Source organism: Nesoenas mayeri (genome assembly GCF_963082525.1).
Source record: "Nesoenas mayeri genome assembly, chromosome: 2".
Lineage (NCBI taxonomy): Eukaryota > Metazoa > Chordata > Aves > Columbiformes > Columbidae > Nesoenas > Nesoenas mayeri.
In genome coordinates, this window is record NC_137543.1 from 144,360,371 (window position 1) to 144,385,420 (window position 25,050).

The 25,050-nt window shown below is 35.7% G+C and overlaps 1 protein-coding gene across 6 annotated transcripts in view; it reads left to right on the forward strand.

The window, feature by feature from the left end:
* MLLT10 (MLLT10 histone lysine methyltransferase DOT1L cofactor) overlaps nucleotides 1-25,050 on the forward strand; it is a 130,284-nt gene that overhangs the window by 37,111 nt on the left and 68,123 nt on the right. For 3 of the 6 annotated variants that reach the window (XM_080338565.1, XM_080338568.1, XM_080338566.1), the window contains exons 6-9: nucleotides 3,579-3,682; nucleotides 6,270-6,363; nucleotides 8,284-8,379; nucleotides 20,771-20,866. In XM_080338565.1, the coding sequence (XP_080194691.1) occupies nucleotides 3,579-3,682; nucleotides 6,270-6,363; nucleotides 8,284-8,379; nucleotides 20,771-20,866 (390 nt within the window). The remainder of the gene's footprint in view (nucleotides 1-3,578; nucleotides 3,683-6,269; nucleotides 6,364-8,283; nucleotides 8,380-20,770; nucleotides 20,867-25,050) is intronic. The other 3 variants (XM_080338569.1, XM_080338570.1, XM_080338567.1) reach the window with 2 other exon arrangements.

Consider the following 25,050-nt stretch of genomic DNA (forward strand, 5'->3'; position numbering starts at 1 on the left):
ATATAAAAGGCTAGCATATAGAATTGGGGGAAGATAATAGGCTAATGAAAATTACTGTAAGGGAGAATTTATACTGTATTCTTCAAAAAAAAAAAAAAAAAAAGAGAAACATCACTGGATTTTTGCCAGGAGATAGCGCTTAGTTTAAATTTTTTTCTATGCACTTATTTATTTACTGAACACTGCAAAATATGCAATATTACAAGGTGCAGCAATCTTAAATGCAAGGAGAAACACAGCAGACAGCAAAGCATGAGGCTTGTCAGCGTAAAGACATTTGACTGCTATTTCCCTGAAGTTTTCCTGCTTCTGGGATAAAAACCATCTTATTACAGAATAAATCCAATGAATTACTTGATTAGTGAGTTAACTAACAGGAAAGCTCTTCTTACACAGTCCCTTCTGAAAATAAATGGACTATCAGTTGCTCTCCTACTTAGTAGATGTTTGTTATTCCTTGGATGGTTATGCATGGATAATAACTATTTATTTTATGTTAGCCTTATTTGTCTCTTTCAGGTTCATTTGAAAGTATGTGGTGATTGAATATAATTACTGCTTTTAGGAATCTCTTTTCAGAACTGATTAAAAAATAGTGCATTTGGAGTTTCTTGATCTACCTTGTAGTAAAGGCAGCTGGTAGATTTTTATTTCAGTACTTCCTGCAACAATGAGAAATTTCTGTACAGCTCCTAGGTTTGATTCTGTAAGCAATCAATGCTTGGGCATTGCAAGGGCATGCTGTTGGCTGTTATGAGTAAACTGTTTGTCAAATTACTTTTTGTAACTTGACTTTTTCAAGTTTTTTCTTGCCTCATCTTTCCTTCTGTCTTTGCTGTTGCAAAGAAGGTTTACGTTTTGAATCCTTGAAGGAAAAATATTGACAGAAACATAAAGGCAGCTTTGCAAAATATATATTTTGCCATTAAAGAAACAAAGGTAATTTGTTTTGTTTTTTGAGTAAAATTTCTTTGCTGAGTGAAAAGCTTTGTGTAATGTTCTGCCTGTTTTCCAGTGAGTCTGGGAGAAGTCTAAGTACTTTTCTTCCTTAAGAGCTTTGAAGGGCATCACTGCTATAAGTAGTAGAACATGGAGTTATATACTTCCACATGGCAGAGGTTTCAGGGGACATGTAGCAATTCCATGGATTTGCAAATGCATGAAAGTCTTCCTTTTCCTGCATCGTGAAAGAAAGATGAAGGTTCTCTGCCTTCTGGAATAGTTTGTGTGTCTAAGAGAGGGCAGAAGTATGAGAAGCTCAGCTTTACAGAGAGTTTGTTGTCTGTGTTGGAGTGGGAAGATGAACTTCCTTGGCCCCATTTCGTATGAAAGGTTAGGAAACAGGTTTTATACTTCTCATGACTGGGAAGATTGGAAGTTCACTGAGCTTGTTAAAATGTGTAGGCAGTCCACCATGTTGAGTTTAAACTTGTTTGTAATGTAGCTGGGCGTTTGTTAATATTTTAGTCATTCTACTGTAAATTGGTTTAAGGGGCCTGAAACACAGACCCTGAATGTAGTATGGAGTGTTGAAATCAACAGGGCCTATAATGTTCCTATATGGAATGCTTATATTGCTTTTCTGTCTGAGCTTCAGTGAGGAAAAAAACTACAGATGTTAAGGCAAAATGCTGAAAAAACAGTAAAGCGGAGCTTCAGTTTTGTGTGGTCTGTTGAAATCTCTTCATAGAGGTATCTTACTTTTGAAATTACTTAATATCATTACTCAGATGAGGTTGACAGATCACGACCTTGTTTGTTTCTAAAATCTGGATGTGTCAGGTCATGGAATGGGAAGCTATAAAAAGCAGCCAGTCTCAGACCCTGTCAAACAGCTGAATTATCTGTGTGCATTACCTTGATGTACAAAGGGAGCAAGGCAAGGAATTAAGTAGGATTATCCCCTTTCTGATTCCTCCAATGTTAGCATGTAGGGCATGATTTTAGGATATATTAGCTATTGAATTTAATGCTTTTTAAGTGTCTTGTGGAAACTGTACAAGAGTGACTTACCTACCTTAGAGGCTCGCGTGTTAACAAAAATCCTTTAGTTAGCTGACGTCTCATGATAAATGTTGTTCTAAATACCTCTGTAAAAGGCTGTTCTGATCTCTAAATTTCACTCATTTTCATGTTGTTCTCAGTAATACTGGTCTTGCAATATATAGCTTTTATTTTTCTTTTCTGTGGTATCTTGGTCCATTTTTCTTAAACTGTACCGTCTACCATGCATGGTTGATACTATTTTCATTATTCTGCTCCTTCTCTACCCCACTAAAGGGAGGTTGTGATACAATTGCAATAAGTCAGTTACATTTTAAATGTAGATAAGTGGGGGTTTTTGTTGCTCCCCCCCTCCCCCCCCCCCCCCCTTCCCGTTTATATTTTCTCATCTAAGATTGTGTAGTGGGATCTCTACAGAGGTAGCAATGTGTTGCTGATGTTGCCTCAATAAGGTTCTCTGTGATTTAAAAACAGACACTTGACTGCCCCAATGCTGGAGGATACTTTCATTAAGAATCTATTCTTAAAATTGTTAAATTTCACACATAAATGTGATATGGTAGAATCTCTCTAAACGACATTTTGGTGATTATAACAGTAAAAAATGGAAAGAGAATTAGTTCTGCCTGATTTTTCTCCCTGAAATGCTGGTGAGAGATTGTAGTGATGTCTGGCATGATAGTGAGCTCCCATACAGCATTGTATCTATGTTTATTAGCCAAATTAAAAAAATCCCCCAAAACTATTGAATAATGACAAAGATCTTGGATTCTTTTTGTCTTTTTTTTCCTTCCGTTTTACTGAGAATGTTTTTGAAAATAGTGATAATTGCTGTACTATCCCAGTAAAACAAATACATTGGCCAAAATGCTATGAAAAGATTTTCATGTACTAGACAAGTTGTTTTCATTTTTGCCTGTTTTTGGGGTTTAAGTGGGTTTGATATACTAGTTCAAGCTTTGTTTACGAGGGTTCTTGCTTGATTAATTTCTAAGACGTTTATGGGGCTAAGTCATGCTGAAATCAAAGCAGATTTTTGTTAAACATCGTATTTAATTAAAAGTAACTGAGCATCATATGAATATTGAAAGATGCTGTGCAACTTACGAAAATTGTTTGCACCAAACATACAAATAAAATGTTGAGTTTGCAGGTTTTATGTATGTAATTTTGTAGGCATATGCATGCATGCCATATGATATCTTGTACCATTGGGCACTCAGTCTAATTTGGTGTTTTGAAATGACACCAACACCGATGTTAAATGAATGTGAAAATAGTTATAACCTATAAGGACATAAATGCAAACTGGAAACCTTTGGCTGTTTAACCATTTGGCTAGTTGAATGGCAGTATAGAATTTAAGTAAATTAGTATTTGTACTACTTTAGTGTTGGTGAAGTGTTACACAGATCCCAAGTGTACACCTTTTGCAAAAAACGTAATTGGACTTTTATAAATAATTTCTTATATAAGCTCAGCTGCAAAATTCAGTAGTTATCACCCTAGAATCTCCTGTAACACAGAATTTATTTGTATGCTTCTTACCATGTTAAGTATTTTCTCTTTGATAGACATGCTATATTTGTGATGAACAAGGCAGAGAAAGTAAAGCAGCCACTGGTGCTTGTATGACGTGTAATAAACATGGATGTCGACAAGCTTTTCATGTAACGTGGTAAGTAGATTTTGTTGTTTAACATTTCTGACGTTCCAGGAAGTATCAATGTACTCAATATGATGAGTGAACTCTTTATTTAGTATATTTCTGAATAAAGACTTATGGTAAAGTGGTTTGTGTAGAAATATCTAACTTTATTATGATAGAGTATGGCAGTGGTAGCATAAACATTGCCGTGAGCTGCAAAGCTGTCTGATAATACTTCCTTGGGTTCTATTATATGCTTTGGGCTCCTTTGAAAAAGGTGTAGTTGTGTGTTTGGTTTTTGTCTTGCATTATTTTTCATAGATGATACTTTATAGGATTTAGGAATGTGAAGACATTGTTTGCCTGCTAATTGATTTGATGTTTAGTTTTGCTGAATCAGTGGGAAAAAATATTGGGCTATGCATAAAAATCACAGAATGGTTGGGGTTGGAAGGGACCTCTGGAGATCTAGTCCAACCCACCTGCTAAAGAAGGTTCACCAGAGCAGATTGCACAGGAATGTGTCCAGGTGGGTTTTGAATGTCTCCAGAGAAGGAGACTCCACAGCTTCTCTGGACAGCCTGTTGCAGGGTTCTAGACTCTCACCCTTTCTGGTACAGATTTCCAAACATATGGGAGTAATTCACCCCACTGGTTTTATCTAAAGGGTACACTTCTATCCTGAACTATTCATTTAGGTTTCATGTATAGCTGTTGGAGAAAAACAGCTGTGTCCACCGTCTGACTCATCCACTTTAAGATATTTAGTTTTGCCTGCTTTCAGGAGATGCTTGTCTCACTTTATGGACTTCTAGAAGAGGTTTCGTAATTAGACTAAACTACATGTCCACAGGTTGAGGGAGGCAAAAGGAGTTCCACCCCAACATTTGCAGCGTTATTTGTTTTTTCAAAATCAGCTGAAGCTATTTTGCAGTAGATAGATAGCAGATTTACACAGATTATCTAGCTACCTAACCTGTGGATTTACCCATCTGTTTTAGGAGTGCCCCAGTATGCTTCTTGATGACCAGCTCAGTCAGAAAAATGCTTAAATTACTTAAATGTATTTTCTTCAGTGTAATCAAGTTATGTTTTAAATGTCTTGTGCAGACCATAAGGATATATTTCTGTACTTTAGGTGCTGATTTTTGTGCCACTCTTCTTTTTTATCTTTTAATTACTATCTGTCAGGTTCTCTAATTTTTCATTGGATATGATCAATGTCAAATTTCTTTTTATGGTGAAAATGGATTTTAAAGCACGCATAGCATGTAAGGAGGTTACTTACTGGTGTGAAAAAAAGTACACATCCAAGTGTTTGGATGAAAACGTCTCTTTTCCTTCAAACGCTTGGATGCATACAAGGGTCCTTTTCATCTTTTTAATTTCTTCCAAAACCCTGTTTCAGTGAATGCCATAAAGAACATGATAATTAGGTTAAAAATTAAAATATTTATCTTGCTGATTTTTAGAATTGTTTGATTCTAAGAAAAACAAGTATGTACTCTAAAATGATATCTAGCCAAAGAGTACTGTGGCTGAGAATATTGAGAGGCTGCCATAATATTTTAAAAATGGAAGAAAAATGTGAAAACTACAGAAGGCAGAGGTCCAGGGTGAGGTGTATCAATTCTGGATTAACAAAACTAACGTCTAAGGAAGAATGAGCTTGAGTCCATCTGGTTTTGTGTGGCAAGCTTAGAACAATAACTCTTGGCTTAAAGAGATCCTGTTATGCGTTTTTTGTAGTTGGCATCTGCTGCAGGTATGCATGTGTTTAGGAAGCATTATTTCAGGATTGCCCAAGAACATAATTCATAAATTAGGAGAAAGCGATTTTAAAAAGCAATGAAAATAAGCTGCCTTTTGTATTGTTCTTTAATTTAAACAATCCTGTGCATCATTTTGACTGTAATATTGCATTATTATGCTAATGAAAATGATATGGAAAATGAAACAGAATATTTGTTTTTTCAATGTCTAAGTTGGTTTTGATAAAGAAAATAAATCAACATAACAAATGGTCAAAAGCAAATTTGATTTAAAAAAATGTAGTAGAATAAGGTAATAATTATCCCAGGCAAGGAAACTTGTAAGTCCTGTTCTTTATAAAAGAAATTAACCTGCCACTGTCTTTTAAACCAATAAATATGGACTTATTATTGAAGTTATATTAAAGGTGTAATTTTCCTGGCAAAGCAGAGAAGGATGTATGCAACTTCAGAAAAATTTTGTCTTTAGATTTATAGTATGGTTTCGTTAAAAACCGTTCTTTCCATAGATAATTTTTGGCTTCAGTTTGAGCTAAAAATAATTGGAAATTGTTTGGTTTATTTATTTGTGGGAGTAGTTGCATAATAAATGTAGATTTTCAAGCTTTAAGCTTGTGTGAGTGGCTTAAAGACTATGAAAGAGGCATCGGGCCAAAATATAAACGATATGTGTTTTTTGCTGGCCTACAAATGTCATTTATGTGCTCGCATGCCATTAGAAGTTGCTTGCGTGGAAATCTCTTCTAGTAAATGCAGATATAAGTATTGTACATGATCAGCTGTGATACTGTGGTACGAGCTGATGTAAAATTGCTTTCCTTTAATGTTGTGTGGTTTATTTTTAGTGCGCAGTTCGCAGGACTTCTTTGTGAAGAAGAAGGCAATGGTGCAGATAACGTCCAGTACTGTGGCTACTGTAAATACCATTTTAGTAAACTGGTATGTATTTGTTAAATTCTATAAATAAATGTCACTAATTTACTTTTTTCTCTCTGAATTGCTGTTAAAACTAGAAAGAATATTTTCATGTAGCTCAGAAAGTAGATTGTATTTCATTAAAACAATGTTTTAATCACAGTTACAGAAGTACTAGCTGAAAATGTTTTTGTAAGTGGTTACTTTCTAGATGTGTGGGTTTTTCCCCTCTGCCAGAAATAGCATACACATTTAGTGGTTTAATTCATTAAGTTCCTGTAATGTTTTCTTTTGCTATTTGATTAGCTGGCTTCTAGGAATTCAGTCCATTTTGGAATAATCTAGACAATATTACTTGTTATACTGTGTGTTAGAGAATACAGAAGCCCTCCATTTCTTTCTATATATGTTAAACATTTTTCAAGTGTTTTTCCTTTCGTTCTGTCTCTCACTATGCAGCCTGTAAGTTCACTGAAACACAACCTCAAGGATGTGACTTGAGGTTTGATTTTTAAAAAACAAGCAAACAAGCCAACAATACTTTTTGAAATTTTTCAGTTTTTTTAGTAGGTTTGGATCTGACCGCTGGAGTCTTTCATATTGCTTATGAGTTTGACAGTTCCAGATACCTGTTTCTGTGTATGTGTGTGAGTGTGTGGACTTGAAGGAATTACTGATGTTTTTTGAAATGTTATCTATTAATACTGAATTATGAAAACTAGAATAGGTAGGTTTAAGTTCAGATGCTGCTGTAAGGACAGCTAAACTTGAAGATTACTTGTTTTCGCTGCTAAAAATGGTGAATGCTTGGGTAACTTTTGAATATGTTGCAATGAAGTAAAAACACAGGGCCAGTGAACCATCTTAGCTTTCTAGAATATAAGCTTCGTGAGGTTAGCTCTGTGCACTTGTGAACATCGATGAGTTTCCTTTATAATGAAGATAAGTCATGACTTTCTAGGCCCTTACTAAGTTAAGATTTTTAATTTTCTTGGTCTATTGCTTAGCAGTGAAGGCTGGCTCTTACGCTATTATGCATTTTATTTGAATGTTCCAGTGCTGCTATGATTAAGAACATATATATTTATTTAAAAAGCAAGTTTAATGATAAAGACGTATTTGACATGTAATTAATTAGCTTTCCATTGCAAAACTGCAGCAGTAAGAACAGTAAAGACTGGCAAGATCATTTAAGTGTTTCAACGTTTCTTCAGGATTATTGTGACAATTGATGCCTGATAACTACAGGTGTTTAGTATTTATTACTGAAGATGGTGGATGGTGTATATCTGCTATATCAATTTGGTTGGCAAAGTGCTGACCTGAAGTGTCTTCATAATGCTACCTCAGTTATGATAAAATAACAACCATTTTGAACACTGACCTAGCATAAAGTATTTGCAGTCCCAGACTACGCTCTCAAACATTGCAGAAATACAGGCAATTTTGTCTGTTGCTTGTAAATGCATACATGATCACAGCATTCTGTGTCCTATTTTTAAAAGCATTTAAATGAAAATATTGCAGACAGGACACTTAAATAATAAATCATGAAACAGTCACCTTCCAATGCACTTTAAGCGCGTGGCAGTGCCAGCACTGTGGCTTTGTGTGAAACTCATTTGAACAGCATCTTCTCTGTTTTACGTGATGAAAACTTGAAAATGTGTCTAGCATCTTTTAATCTTTAAAAAAGGGGCATATCTAATTTCTTTGGGGAAAGCATATTGTGCAAATTCATGGGAGGTGTAAAAGTTGCTGTAAGGATAGGAGTTTCTCTGTGTAGTCTTGTTCGTTTTATTAGTATTTTGTCAGTTTTTCTGTAACTGAAGGTTTTTTTTCTTCATCAAGCACTAAGGCATCTTATCAGTTTAAATGCTTTATACTTTTCATTTATTCAAATGGTTCATTTTCTTTATCCATAAATATATTTTCTCTTTTTAGAAAAAGAGCAAACGGGGATCTAATAGGTCATATGATCAAAGTTTAAGTGATTCTTCCTCTCACTCTCAGGATAAACATCATGAGAAGGAGAAAAAAGTAAGTGGATTTGTCGTTGTTAATTATGTGGCACATCTGCTTAATAGTATCACTTTCTGATAAATTAAATTTTTGCTGAAAAGCATGAAGAAAATCTTGTTCCTGAAGCACTGAATAATAAATAACACAGGTGATAAACTAGAGGTACTAGGGTCCAATGAGGAAACATCTACAGGTGCATTAGTACATGCACCTTCCTGTTCCTGTTTATCATCAGTTCTGAGATACACACTGGAACAATCCATTGGGAAGGCTGTTTCTATGCAGCTTCCTTTGCTTTAGTTTTTCATTAGAGGTTTTTTTGTGTAGGCTTTGTGACTAGGCAGGAAAGAAAAACAAAGATAAACATTTTAGCAAGTGTGCTGATAAACAAGTGCATCTAATTTTTTATGTTTTAACTTGTTATATCTTTTTCTCCTTATCAAAGAACTGACATCTCTTTTACACAGAAAAACACATTTTAGTGTTACTGGTGATCAAGCCCACTGTGATGGCAAAACACTGTGCATTTCACATGAGAATCTTCCTATGAGGGTATAAGGAATGTAACTGACTGCTAATTTCCATTGTTGGTGTATTCTTTCAACAATTTAACTTTACATATTTTTTAAAACAAATTTTAAATTTATAATGATTATTAGATTTTTAATACAGCTAGATTAATAGTTGTCTACGTGGAATTTATAATCTAAATTCAACACAAGGTGATAAGAGACAGTGGCACAATAATGCAAATTTGCTTTGGCTCTTTTTTAGCCCTCTAAAAATATATGCAGAACTGCTCACCTGCACACATCCTGTACAACTAACTCAACAGACTTTTCTGTGGGTGCAGGTGGACTTCATGTTGCATTATTCAAAATCATTACATAAAAATTGAAATCAAAGAATGTATTGATCAACTGTCTATTATATGAACGAGCTATATTTAAACTGTCAGGAAACTGACTAACAAATATCAGTCTCCTTAATATTTGGTTTGATGTTTAAGCTCCTTTCCATTTTGGATGGGTGTTGATCTCCATTGTTCTTGGATAATCTAAAAAGTGTCTTTTGGTCTGGTTGATGGTGTAGGTGAATAGTTCCATCTTCATATGGTAATGCAGAAGAGAGTGAATTACAATGTGGTTGTACCTCTAAATTTATGACTGAAATAATAAAAGTATGGGATTTGGCAGATCTTTTTTTGTTAATAACACATGGGTAGAAAAAAATCTTGAATTACTGACTACAGAATTACCTGCAAGGTAAAACCTTACCAATATTTGCCATATTTTTTTCTTAGTTCACTTAGTTTTTCACAACTATCATATTTCATGTCATGTTTTGTCAAAATACATGTGTGGATTTTTATTCACATTGACAGAACTTTGAAGTTGAATGTGAAGAAACTTTGAGGTGTGAAGGTGTGAGCGTGAGGCTCAATTTCAGTTTTGTATGTCTGAGCAGTGCAAAAAAACTGTTGCTGTTGGTGTTGTGTGTGTGTGGTGGTGTTTTGGTTTTTTTTTTAAACTTACTTCAACTGGAGATGCTGTGCTTCCTCAGGTTGTAATACCTGTAAAATCTCCAGGGAACACCTGAAGGGACTTTTTAACAGAGTGTGTTCAGCCAAGGTATCAGCTAATTTTTCTGCTAGCTGCTCAGGTTCTCCTGCTCTGGAAGAGTTTTGATATCAATCTTCTAGAAATAGTTAATGTTGTGGCATGCCTTTGCAAGTCCTGGCCTTTTTCTGTGGCTTGAAATTTGCTAGAAACAGGATATTAAAGTTCCTTCTACCTTTCATGAACTGAAACATGGTAATCCAGAAGATCTCACAATCTGTAATACCAAGCAATGCAGTTTGAAGCACTAACCTGTTATTTGACATTCAGTGGTTCTCATGGCACATTATAGCACATTCACATTTAGATTATTGTCATATTACAGTAAATATGTGTATCTTTCTTCCCAGATACAGTGATGTTACCCTGCAGCCCTACCAGGAAGGGCACTCTAGTTTCTACTTTCATCTTTGTTCTTTCGAAATTTGGATGATCTGATTTTTAGGCATCCTTAAAGCTCTGCCTTTTGCCAATCAGAGCCATATGAATTCAAGATTGGAACCGTTTTTATTACTCAGACCTCAAAAGCTATCCATTTGCATATAAACTATTGTTCTGCAATAAGAAGAGATTGGTCTGAAAATGTTAATATGGGCAGCTGTCACTTTTTGCAAACAGACACTGACTTGAAAGCATGTGTTTTTCTTCATAGTATGTATTTAGTCTCTTCTGGGCACTGTGCTTACAAAATCAATAGTAAATATGTAAGGGTATAATAACTAAGAAAACTAAACCAAAACAACAAACCTTTGGAATTATTGAATTTGAATGAGGAATTTGAAGCTACAGACTAAATAGCATAGTAATAATCTGATTACTGCTGCACTAAGTTTTGCTAATTTCTATGGTAGAGGTGTTTTAAATAGGGTTGGTAGTATGTTGCTTGACACCCTCTTACAATATTCCTTTTTTCAGGGCCCAGGTGTTTACCTCAAACTTTTTGGGGAAAAACTTAGGCTATCCTTAGAGTGGACAAATACCTTGCTTTGCTAGTGTGCCTGACAGCCTCATCTTTGGAAGGGACTAAGGAAGTAACTAAATGTGTCTGGGATTGACTTTTGTGTAAAGAGAGTGTTTGTTGCCATGTATGTGAAAATTAGGCAAGGTTACTAGCATTATATGTTTGTCACTTCCAAAAAATGTAAATTTACTACATAGGAAGTAAATATTATATAGCAGCTGAATATCACAACTTCTTTCTCTACTGAAAGTGTTTTGGTTTGAGCTGAGCAGGAAGGGGCAATGTAAAACTCTCTGCTATGATTGCTCATATGATGAAAACTAAACAAAAATGGGCTTGTGACTGAAGACTGCAAATGTGTAAGAAGTGGTGACTGAAGAAGCAAAAAGAACAAAATATTGAGGAGGAGACCCAGGGCACTGTTACAGAAGTTTGAGGGTGTCAGTCTGAGGAGAACCTGAAATGCAAGAGCCAGGACAAGTGTTCTCAACACTGAGCAGCTGGCTAAAGGAAATTCATTGTGGGCGTCTTCTTACTGCTTGCCCTGTCCTTAAAGAAGTGTTACACATTTACTGATTTTGAGGGGTGTCTCTTGAGCATCTAATAAGAGTGAGGCAGTGTGTGACATTTGGCATGTTCATATGTTGGCGCTGTGAATTTCATTTAGGAGAAAAACACTTGGTGGTTTTAGTGTATTTTAATACTCTGTATGGGCTGTTGCAAATCAGGCCCTTGTATATTCCTCTTTGTCTCAGCATCCAACTGTGAAAAGATAAAATTGACCTGCCATGCATCACGTAAGATTCTGTGCCAAAATTGGAACAGCCTGTAGTTCTTTGGGTTACCATTCAGCCGCATGAGCAATGGTTTCATTTTTTTCTCTTTAAAAAAATAACATTCTGATTTAGTCCTGAAAAGTCAATTTACAGTACTGTTTAAAGCAGAGTGTTACAAAGGCAATTCTAATGATGTAATTCGTCTGTTAATTGCCTCATTTCATAAACCTAATTATGTTGTTTGAACATTGGAGTTTTTGTGTAACTTTTAAAGGAAAAATCTCCAGACTCATCTCAGTAATGCAGTACCCTGATGCCTTCTTATTGATTCAGACATTTTGGTCAAGTTTTGTCAGTTTAATAGATCTGACTGTTTAATACTGTAAACTGTTTTTGGTGTATGAAACAAAATTATAAGAATACTAAAGATAACTAGAGGAAAAGTGTTTTGCAACCACTTTGAAATTACTTCAATTTTGATTATTGAACAACATTTATGAAGCATTACTTCAATTGAGAATTGTGTGGTATGGATGCTAATGGTGATGCTTATCGACGTTGACTTCTTCCATACTCTATGCAGTCAGATGGAAAAAAGTATGCTTCTAAAATACCTTTAAAACTGGTCAGTATGTATATACTGTATGTAGCTCAGTTTATAGATGTTTTTTAATATCTATTATGAGCTGCATAACCTGGTTCTGGTTTCCTAAGACTGAGTTCTCCTGTGGGTTCCCTGGTGTTCAAAAAGGGGTGACCTCATGCCACCGTCTTCTGCTGTTGGTACTGACAAACAGTATTGCTGTTTCTGGGCACCTGTTCTTTACTGACTTCATAGGAATGTCATTTTTTATTTTTTAACATACCTCTTCCTGTCTGATTGTGTTAAAAGTCTAGTTATTTGGGAGGGCTGACAGAGTATGACTGTGTAATCAAAATTTCATTAGAAAGCTTCTCTATCTGAGTATATTCAGTAAAATATATCTTTAAAGTCTGCAGGATTAAGAGCAAAGGTGGCATCTTGTTGGTTGATTTGTTGCCTGCTGAAGTTCTGTGTTAACTTGTGCTGTCTTCTGTGGCAGCCTGATAATCAGCTGCCTGTAATCTACTGGAACTGGCACCAGTTAGTATAGATGCCACAGCAAAATGATCTCTTGTGTAGGTCATGAAGAACTATGTAAGCAGATAAGCTCAATTTTATTTATTTAAAATTTTATTTTTATGTAGCAAGAGGAAAAGTAAGAACTTCTTTTTCAACTATAATGCGTATTATGGAATTACTGATTTGAATGCCTCATATTTTTCTAACCTTACAGGAACACAACTTATATATTATAGAAAAAGGACTAATGCTTTTAGTGCACCGTAGCACAACAAATACCTCATAATAATATTAAGCTTGGCACTTGGGATTAGGTAATTATTGTAAAATCAAAATGACAAACACACCACCTCAGGTACACCTAAAAACTAGGCTGTAAGATGTAGGATTTTGTAAGGCTGCATTAGCTGCAGCTGTCCCTTTTCCCTCAAAGTACACAATTTAGTCTTCTGCTTTTCACCGTGAAAGAAAACAAACTGAAAACCTGACCCTTGCAGAACCTGTGCACAAAGGAATGGTGATTGATAGCAGTGATAATTGTCTCTGTAGACTGTAAAACTGAAATTCCACAGGTGGCAAAATCCTCAAGCATTTATCTGAAGAAATTCTGTTATTTATTTCTTGGAGCTACTACTTCACCGTGGTTTTTATAGGTGTCTTTGGAGCAATACTGGGAGAATTAGAATTTTGAGTAGATCTCAAGCATTTAAAGTTCTTAGTGCTCATCAAACAAGACTGTGGTTTTATAAAGAAAATCCACATTGTTAGTCTGAGTGTCTTCCTTAGTCTGCAGGGTTCAATGAGAAGCCTTTCTGTTTAGTTGAAAAATGGCTATGATATACTTCAGGTATTATTAGATGTTACTCTTATTTATTTTGTTATATATTATTTATGCCACTATTACAAATTAATTCAGCTTTATCAATATATTCACAAAATTTTAAGAAAAGACTTTTTGTCTGATAATGATTTTGATCTTTCTGCAAGTTCAGTGTTCTGCAGCGTCATTTACTCAACTTCTCAGTGTTTGTAATCTGCCACATTATAAGATAGAGGAGAGTAAATTTTGGATAACTGGGGAAAAATGTAAGCTGAACTTTGAAGAAACTTGAACATTTCTTGCTTGGGAAAATTATGTAATGTTGTTTGTCTTAATTTGAAAACTAAATGACACTTGAACATTAAAAATAGATCATTAAGGCTACTGCTTGATTTTTTGTTGTTGTTGTTTCTGTCTGTGTAATGTATCTTTCTTCCTACACTTCAATTCTGTACCTATAACTGTGAGAGATGGGAAGCAAAAGGTGCTTTAAGAAATTATTTTTCTTCGCTTTGGATCCTGGATTAATATGAGATTATTAATACTTTATGTTGACTTTGTAACAGTTTCTGGAAGGTAATCCTGTTAGTTTTTTATAAAGTTGTATGTGTGCGCTGCTCACCAGGTACAATGTTTTGTGTGCTGGTAGACCTTATGCGGCTAAATGTGATCTGCAATGGTAGGCTGACTGGGCCAGGAAAATGATACGTATTCCTTTTGCTTGCTGTCCTGTTTGCTTATTTGTTGACATATACTTGATATCTTTTAAGTTACCTTGCAGACAGTGGAACATTTGGCAAGATGTAGCATAATACAGATTTTGAAGTTTTAAATACTTGCAATTTTTATAGGAATAAATGAAGGTGAGCACGGACAATAAATAATTGCCCTGATTTAATTAATCTGGAACCATTTTTGAAGTTATAAAGTGCTACTCAAGTGTTTAGCACTGAGTATCTGTCACTAACAATTAAACTGCAACAGAAAAAGCATATTTTAATGATAAATATCAAAAGAATAGCTTAAGAGCAATTGTGTTTTAGTCTTGCACCTCGGAGAAGCTTTGACTCTTGTTGTTATAATCGATTCTTGAGTGTTCTTACCGTCGATGATTAAAATTATGGCTATAATGTCTGTATTGGCGTGAGGTTTTTGAGTCTCTGAAGTAATGGTATCACGGCTTGATACTTAAAAACAATTTTGTTCTTAGAGCTAAACATGTATGTATTTGAATGATGCTGGCAGTAGTGATCCACCTCTCCCTATAAACTATCCCGTGCCTGTTTCATTTTACTGCTGTGACTGCAGCAGCGCTGCGACTACCTGTAATTTTCCTGCTGTGATTTATAGCGTATAAAATGATAGATAGATGACTACCCGAGCCGGGGCTGTTCTTGTCAAAACAAGATAAATTAGGATTTGATTTTGAAACTTGTGGACTGTGTGCATCTTTCATTCTGGAATTGTTGTGGTTATATTACTAATAGCTACTAGTCACAAATAAGAGGCCAAGCAGGTCTTGTATTGGGGATTAGCAAGAGCTATGTGCAGCTTTCTATTAAAAGCATTGTAATGATGGCAGCTCTGGATTTACAAGCTTCAGTGATGGAAAGATAGTGCAGGAAATCCATAAATGACAAAAGCACCAACCTGAGTACTCTGTCCTAGTAGAACATTCTGATACATTAAAATTATTTCAGGGAGTCAAAAACAGTGGCTGAAAAGTTAGTGATTTAGACATTCAGATGATTTTTCTTTCAAGAATCACTAGACAAAATAGATTTGAAAATGATCTTAAGGTTTGAAAACTTGGGACAGTGAAAGGTAGTGGGGAGATTATGACTTTTGTAACAGAGAAGAGGGTAAAAATGGAATACCTCAAGGTCAGCCCAACCAGTTTTGTCTGACAGGCTGAGCACTGGTGCTTGCTGATCATGTGCATGTGTTTGAATTCTTCCAAAACAGAAGTTAGTCTCCTCTTCCCTGGGCAAGTGAACTCCTGCTCCTCTGGTCTGCATCTACCTCTTCTGGTCGCTATTACTGTCCATCTTTCACGCTCCATCACTGAACTAACATAGCTCACTAAAACATCAGAAAACTATCCACTTGTTTGCTGTTGCTGCTGTTTTAGCAGTTTGAATTAGCACACAGAAGGTCTGACAAGCTGAGCAGCGTGGGAAAGGTGAGAGGGGGAGTCAGGAAACTTCTTCCCCCTTTTGTAGCAGGGAACTATTAAATGCTGAACTTCAGAATTTAGTTTAGTGAAATGAAGTACTGTGGAAAACTCTTTAGAGAAGGCTGTAGATTCCTGAGACAAAAATGAATTGCAAATCAGTGTAAATACCTTCAACAAGTTAAATGATACTTCCACGTGGAAACGTTATGAATTAATAATGCCATTAGAGAAAAGCTGAACTCATCCATTCCATCTCTACAGGAAAAGTTCTCATTCACTTGCATTATTCACTCTTCTCATACTTTGAGGTCCAAACTGTGGAAAGATAGATTGGATAATGTTTATTCTGTTGACAACAGATCAGAGCTAAGATAAAATCATACATGTGTCCTTAATTTGATATTTCAATGAGATGATATTTTCATTAATTAATCTGATAAATGTGTCCTCTGAAGGTATGTTAAAGAAAATGAATGACCAAATGCTGATCCTTAAAGTGAGACGTGTATATGAGCTAAAAAACCAAAGAACTGGAACTAAACTGTACTTGTGAAATTATGTTGTGTAATAATTTTGTGGATTGAATCTCTGTTCAAGAAATAGATGCAATCAAAATGTGCTTTTTTCTCTCTTCTCCATCCCCCTATCCTCAACCCCACAAGAGAGCAATGTACAAAAAGTCCTCTAGAATTCCAGAAATCTTGCATCATATTTGTTTTCTTATCTTGGAGCTTGTAGCTATTGGAATTAAGAAGGTATTACACAATTTTTTAGATAAGAAAACCCAAAAATTAGATCCCTAGTGATAAATAGAGCTTTCTGATTAATCATGACATATGAACTCTAGGTATTTTATATTGGTGTTTAGCTACATCATAAATCAGCGCTCTTCAGGTTGTAGGATGAATAATGTTACAGCTGCATACCCAATGGCTACATGGCAATTGCACCTTATTTTTCTTACAGTAAGAAAGATTTCAGAAGCTGCCTGAATCTGGTCTGTTGAGCTACCCTGTTTGTGAACCGAGACTGAAGTCTGCTTAGTAAATTTTCTAGTTGACCGTATATTTTATAACATATTCTTCCTTGCAGTGTTTCATTTGCTAAACCCTGTTTTTTCAGAATTGAGCATTGCATTTAACAGCGCTGCAACTATCTTAAAATACAGGTGTTTGGAACATTCAAACTCGTGCCTATGAATCTTTAAAAAAATTAAGTCTGAGTATATAAACGGGATACATGGGTCCTGCCTGCCCTCAGGGCTCCCTTAGCTTTCACTAATAGCAATATTGTCTTCAGTCCTTGTTAAGAGTAATTTCTGCTCTTTTTTTCCCTTACAGTAAAGCTTGTAAAAGGTCAGATGTTTTATATCATTACCTTCCCTTGAATGTTGTTTCTGTGTGGATGTGTATCTGGATGGATGTTTATCTTAGTGAGCTGCTGCTACGTTACTTCTTTTTGGAGCTGTGATCGCTGGAGTTTTGTAACAGCAAAGCATTCAGTGAGTGGTCCGTGAAGGGCCAACTGCTCTTTTTCTGGCAGTAGGAAAGATGGCTAGGTTGTGTGCCTTTTGAGACACACTTGATTGAAAGCTGTCATATTTGTTAAATATTGGGGGAATTCATGTCCCCCTATTATTCCATTTGGATCCAAAATTGGGTATTTCAGAACTCTGCTTTCTACAGATCTTTATGGTGATAAGAGGGTGCCACTGCAAGGAGTCACTTTATGGGAGCCAAGTCTCTTCATCTCAGCAGGTGGTTGCTGAAATTTTTATTTTTATCAGTGTAAAACCTGAGCGTTCCTTTCAAAGATTTTCCTGCAGTGAAATTTTCTCCACTTCTTTGATGTTATTTGCATCTGGAGTCAATTCACATTCAGAAGTAGGACTTCTGAACATTCCTTAGGAAGAAAAAAGAAAAAGAAAAAAGAAAGAGGAGACATGATTTGTCAGAGGAGGTGTAACCTGAAAATAGGAGGGAATACAGAGTTAAGAACAGCAGGGCTCCCATGGGCAAGATCTTTCTATGCAAAAGGCTGTGAGTGGGTTACCCCTCCAGTGGCCTGGAGTGGTAAACTGTCCTGGCAAACTTGGTGTTGATATTTTGGATCTGGGAGAGGAATTTGTTGTAGTTGCTGAACCTAAAGCATGTTCTTTCCAGGCTCTTAGTCATTTATGCCTCCTCCCTTCCTCTGTTCTTGTATCCCTCTTTCCTCCTTCTTGACACATTGCTTTCTTTTGAGACTACTATCAAAGAGATTTCAGTACATTACAAAATATAATTTGAAGTCCTCCTGACTGTTCCTTTGCTCAGAATTCTGTATTTCTTTGCCTTTCAGACAAAATTAACACAGAAACTAAAGTAATACTAGAAAGTCAACAGAAGAGATTGTAAAACATGTTCATACATGTTTGCTATTTTACACTGATTGCTGTTCTTAAAGCATATTAAAGCCTTTGCTTCTTGCCTCCAAAATTATAAATAAAAAAATTTCAGATTTCCTAGTGAAATGATGAAAGCTAAAGAAACTCAAGCAATGGCTTAGATTTCCATTTCATAACTTCCTTCTTGAGGCTTGCTTGGGGTTCAGTGAAATTGTTACTGAAGTTTATCTAAGCATGTACAGTGATGACATAGTAAACTGGGTATCTAGAACTGATGAAAAGCTCTCAGATTAACAGGTTTCATAGATAACACGGCAGTCTTGGTGTCGATACTTCTGCTTTCTCTTGATCCCTGCCTGTTTTCTGGCAGTATGGACAGCACTTTTGAGACTTATGTTTAAGAAATTATTGAAAAGACTGTGCAGGGCATTTGAATCCTTTCCCTTCCCTTCCCTTCCCTTCCCTTCCCTTCCCTTCCCTTCCCTTCCCTTCCCTTCCCTTCCCTTCCCTTCCCTTCCCTTCCCTTCCCTTCCCTTCCCTTCCCTTCCCTTCCCTTCCCTTCCCTTCCCTTCCCTTCCCTTCCCTTCCCTTCCCTTCCCTTCCCTTCCCTTCCCTTCCCTTCCCTTCCCTTCCCTTCCCTTCCCCTTTCCCCTCCTCCCCAAAACAGAAACAAGGTAAAATAAAAACAGACTCCCTGTTCTAAAACTCTCTTAACAAGCCTCAACAAAACACTTCAGTGTATGAAAAAACCCCAAACTTACAAATACCCACTAGCCTTTAAGTTCTCTTGGAACTTCCTTAGAGTTTTAAGAAGGGTACAAGAAACAGAAGGACTTTTGATATTGTATTCTAGCAAGTACATTTTTGCATGATATTTTGGTGAAGATAGCTTTGGTACTTTATGTATATTCTTGGCTGGACTGTATTTCCTTCCTGGGAAATTAGATTATAAGTTGTGTTAAATGGATTTAGGGCTTGTTAGAGACAAGGTCATCTCTAAGTCACCCAGTCTTCATAGTGCATGAAGGTATAGATAGATGTGTTTTGCTTTCAGCTTTGCATCTAGATTGTCAATTAAATTATTATACTTTATTACAGAATTTGAGAACCCATTATCTTATTCTTGCAGGCTGATTCCATGAAATAAGTTTTTTATATTTCTTCCATTGTGACTGAAATAGAAAGTTGATACTTGGTGATACCTGAATTGAGTATGCACATGTTGCATCCTGACCTGGTGCTTGGCGAGAGTGGTTGTACAGTCACTGTTGAACAAATTCTGTTTTCTTTTGAGAGTCTGTGTAATAATTCTGATAGTTAGAGGAAGATCAGCATGGATCGTTTTTAAGATTGAAAACAGTTACTGAGTTTTCATATGGCTTTCCAGACTTACATTTTAAGTTGTCTTCTTCATCTTTCCAAGCTACTCAGTACGAGTTTTAGAGCCTTTGTATCAATTCGTATGTATGCATTTTTTGGTAGCTCTCTGCTGAAGCACTCATTCTGAACAAATAGTCATAAGATTATATTGTTCTGCTGAATTTTTTGCAAGTACATCAAAATTCCATAAATATATTGTCAAAGTAGCAAAATCCTTGAGTGCCAGTAGCTTACAAGTAACTTTCTCTCACATCTGCATCTTCTGATGTTGACTGTCTATATAAATGATATTGTGATGCTAAGAAAAAATGACCCTCTAGATTTGTTTTTGATTAAATTGCTAAAAATATTGAACTCCTCCTATATTCTATGTTGACTTGTTAATTTTGTCAGGTGCTGTATTTTTTTTAATCTGTCTGAATTATTTAAGCAAATACAGTTCGGGTCTGATTCTGTAATTCTCTAAGGATTGATTTATAGCAGTGTGGAAGATTTGTGTTATACTTTAAAGGCTCTGGGTTAAGAAATTTTCTGTCTGTTTGCACAATTTCATTCACACTGCTGATGCTTCATGTTGTGCTTAAAAAAAAAAGATCTCGGCCTCTTTAGAAAGCGCGCTTGGTTTGTACAGCTTTTGGTAGTTTAACATGGAAGATACTTAGTGAGTTAACTGTGTGCATCTTTTGGGGAATGAAATCTAAATCATACTTCACATTCTTATGCATGGAGTTGTCCTTAGGGGAGCCAAAGCTAAAACCTTGCATTAATTTACAGTAGTACCTCAACAAAGAATACTGTGCAGGTGAAGAAATGCAGGAACATAGAAATCTTTGGTGAGAAATGCTGGAGACCTGTGAAGCAGAAGCCCCTGTCTCTATTTTTAATCTAGTTTATTTTGTTGATAATTGATTATTGGGAAGATGGATAGTATTAACAACAGTGGATTAATAAATGCTGGCTATAATTGAAGAATTTCAGTTTGTGTATTTTGAAAATATAAATAAATAATTGATTTCCTTTTATAAAATTATCTTATAAAAATTTCAAAATATTAATGTTGTTTCCATTAGTATAGCACAGGATATTATTACCATTTCTCTTAAATTTTGATAATGCTTGATGCTACGTAGAAAGGGTTGTGTTAAAGATGAAGCTGAACTTAGGCTATGTTCTCTTTTATAACTTCTAGAAATATAAAGAGAAAGATAAACACAAGCAAAAATATAAGAAGCAGTCGGAGTCCTCACCATCCTTGGTTCCATCTCTTACTGTAACTACAGAGAAAGTAAGTCAATGTTTTTTTCTTCCTCTTCCACTTCAATTACTTATCTTGAAATTCCATGATATAATAATTCCAGGAGCTTTGTAATGTTGTAGATTGTATAATTATCAAGCACACTTGGTATTTTTCCTATAATATAAAATCCTAGAATACTTTTGAAGTCTATCATACAGAGAAAGACTTAGATTTTTGTAATTGAATAGTGAGTGATTTAATAACCCCAATCAGGTGCCACTGATACTCCAGTGAGTTTTATTTCATTGACTTATGTTTATTAATTTGAGAAGTTTTAGAAAATATTTCCTTTGAAATTCACTTGTGTGTGCTGAGCTGTCACTGAACCTGTAAGCATTTAAGCTGGTAATCGTGACGTTACAGCTCATGCTTCATATACTTGGAATATCACATTGCCTTTTTAGCAGTCTACTCCATTGGGTTCTGTGGTCTTTCCTGTTGGTGTGCTAGCAAATACCTAACTCAAGGGACAATGTAGAGGGTTAAATAATGACAGTTCTCATTGTACTCGACAAGAATTGCTTTTGTTATCCACCAAAAAAATGACACGAATGATAGCATTGCAGAGTGGGCAGCAGTACTGAGAAATGGGTTTTCTGACTTGAGAAAACATTTATCCCATTCATGTGGGAATGTTTGACATCTGAGTTGAGGGATCGTGGTTTGAATTAATTAGCCATCAGTACGTAGAGCTTTATTTTGTTAGCAAAGATGCCGAAGCTTTTGTTAACTGTGTGTAGTTTGGTTGCTGAGATGCGATATTCAACAAGTGTGTCTGTTTACATGTGGGTGCACCAAGACCTTGTCAGAACAGGGTAAAACAATTGAAATGTCAACTTTCTCTAGTCCTTTGAAGTATTCCCTCAAGTGGTGCTATGAACTTCAAGAATCGTTGCCAAGAAAGATAGTTTTTTAGTATGCTTTGGATATTTCTTGTTTCTCAACAGCAGGATTATGAACTTGAGGATGTGTACCTGTTAACGTCCTGTTATTTGTGGCTCACACTTCTGATAACTTAGTCTTGTTTCGGGTTCTGCTGTATTCTTTTTGACACTATTGTGGCAAATGAGGCTTAGTAGTCAGTGGTTTTCTGAAACTTGCAATAACTCTTCATTAAAAAGAAAAGAAAGAAAAAGGCAGAGTCAGTTTGCCACTTTGGTGCTCTGATTTAAGAGTGGTGATTTTTGAGTATTAGAATATACTTCTAATGCTGAAGACGCATTTGGATTCTGTTTTATGGCTAACCTCTTTTCTAATTCCTTTGTTCTCCCTAGGCGTTTCCTATTTACAAGGTTTACGACTTAGTGGTGAACACTTTAGTAATGTGAACAAGGGTAAAATCCCATTTTTAGCAGACATCTGTTTAATCCAAATAAAGAATGAGAATCTTGCTGAGTTGTTGGCCAAACCGTTTATTGAGATTGTGCTATATATGTGTGTATAGCAAGTAAAAAATATTTTTGTAGTTAAATCTGTAGGATTTATAATAGGGTTTATAATAATTTTTATAATTTAAAGTATTTTTCTGTTCTTTTGAATACCTAAACCTCTCCTCTTTGTAGTCTTAAAAATAATTAAATAGATGACATTAAAAAAAAGTTGCAGCTCCTGTGGTTAGTGGCAGGGTAGAGCTAGAGCAAATACTAAATAGAGTAAACAGAGCAGAAATGTTCTATTATTCTAGAATTTAAATTGTAATTGGATTAAACTAAACAAGAAGCATTCATTGTGGAATTGAAATATCAACACATGTCCTTTCAGGTTTTGTTTTGTTTGTTTTTTTACCTTTTGCATCCTGTGTTTTTTCTCCCTAAGCCGTCTACTTAATTTTCAACATTCTTTTTCTAATGCTTCAGATTGTCAGGAAAACTGGTGTTCTGTTTTTTAATGAAGTTACTAAATGTGATTATATTTTTTTTAAAAGTGTCTGCTGGATGTTTGGAAGTGATTTTTTGTGGCTAGTTTCTTCAGTTATTTTTTTTTTTCCTAAGTCCTTTTTACACCATTTACATGCGTTTGCTTTTCTATGTAACAAATTCGTAGTGCATTCCTCAAAAAATTGAAATTCTAATAGTAAAACAAGCTTTGTTTTCTTCAGAGATAAATGCTTGGTTCACAATATTGTATTAATGTGTTACTTTTGTGTGTCCTTTTACTTAGAGTTGTCAGAATTAATTTGGAGTTGATGTCTTTTTCACAGCAGTCTGTTGTTGCAGTGCATACATTATTTTATCATGGTATATAATAACTTCTGTTATCACATTGTTCCTGTAGGAGGAACTGGAATTTGAAATGAATTTTTTTTCTTTTTAAAGAAGTGAAATCCTTTATGATACAGCGGTAATGACCATTTATGTAGGTGATGCCTTAAGGCATGCTTTTATCTGGATGAGTGGCTTCTTAAGATAGGCTGCAGAATAAACTGTATGTTTAAACTACGTGAGTTAGTGTACTTGGTTTGCCTCTTTGTTTTTCAAAATTGAATTCTGAGAAATTGTACTGAGGTCCAGTTCAAATGCTGTGTTGAGATATAAGTATGCTGTTTGAGAGGCATCTTTGTGCAAACATGGCTTAGTCTGGATCAGTTAAGTTTGGAAAAGTTTGAAATACATTCTTAACTACTCTTTGGTTAATGTACTAAGAAATTTTTCACTTTTCTTTTGGTTCATAGATACAGAATTTTTTAAGAAAGACTAGAAAAGCTTAGGAATTTGTTGTGTCTCTGTCTTTGCTTCTGGCCTTCCTCTTAGATGGGAAATATCATCAGCCCTATATTTAGTCCTGATAAAAGCTTCAGTCTCAGGTTTTGAGCTCTGGCTTGTGTTGAGAGTTTAAAAATGTGTCTGGTTTAACATCCAGAAAAATACAGTTAGTTTTAAAATTATTATTAGGTTTTTTTTCTTTTTGGGAGAGAGGGAAGTGTTATTAATTAAAAGAACACTCCAACATATTGATGTACACCAAGACACACAGGAAAGTGTGTCTACATTCAAATTGTAGCCAGTAACTAAAGAAAAGATACTGCAAACAGAAAGTACAGCTGACTGAATTTTATCAGTAATAGTAGAGATGATGATGATAACCCTTCTCAGTTCACCCTGACTGTCAGCCCAACCTGGTTCTCAAGGGAAGTGCTCGGATCCTACCATGGTGGGATACAAAATAGAATGAAAAGAATGGGGAAATCTCTATTCAATATGACAGAACATTGCTATCCTATAGCAGTGTGGTGTTTGGGGCCATGGGGTATATATGTTTGTGGTGGGTTTGTTGATTGGTTGGTTGCTTTTTTTTGCTTAGACCACAATCTTAACATCTCACATTTTTGTGGAGAATTACCCACCATAGTCCTTCCCTTCTCTGTGCAGGAGTACTACCCTATACATCTGTATTAGAGCTAAAGGCTTCTCAAGCCTTGGCATGTACCGTGTTTAGCAAGAATGATTGTTATGCCTTTACTATAAATCTAAAGCTCTCCCAGAAGTTTTAAGACTTGCTACAGATGGGTGGTATAACTCTTCAGAGTGCACAGAGTGATATATGGGGGACGTAAAAATGGCAATAGTTCTCTGTGCACCAAGTTGGCAATGTTAAAGTTCACTTTTTGGGGAAAAAAACCTGCAAACTGGTTGTGCTGGTTTGACTGAAAGCAAGTTAATTTTCTTCATGCAGTTAGAAACTTCTTTTTTTTATAACTAGCACAGTTGTTGTTTGGATTTAGTTTGAGAACAAGATAACACCCCGGGACAGAACTATTGTTTTTCTCCAAGTAACTTTCCTGTGTTTTTGAGTTGAAATAGAAAGAATGTAAAAACTTAGTGTTATCTTAGTTGTTGTCTGGGAGCCAAGGTCTCTCTGGGCTCTGCCCACAGGTGTGTGAGGCAGCTGGGAAGGGAGGCATGGATGGGACAGACCTTGACTGACATCCAGGCTGATCAATGAGAATATTCCATGCCAGTAGCATCATGCTCATATTTAATGGGGGTTGGGTTTTCTGACTGGGGAGACGGAGACCAGTTCCAGTTCTGCTCTGGTTTGGTGGAGTTCTGTCAGTTCAGCCTTTTGCTGTTCTGCTGTTTTGCAGAGGTCTCTGGGCCTTTCTGCCTTTTTCTCTCTTCCCCTGAGATCGGCTGTTCAGGCCCAGGGTGCTCTCTCTTCCTGGGACTGGCTGC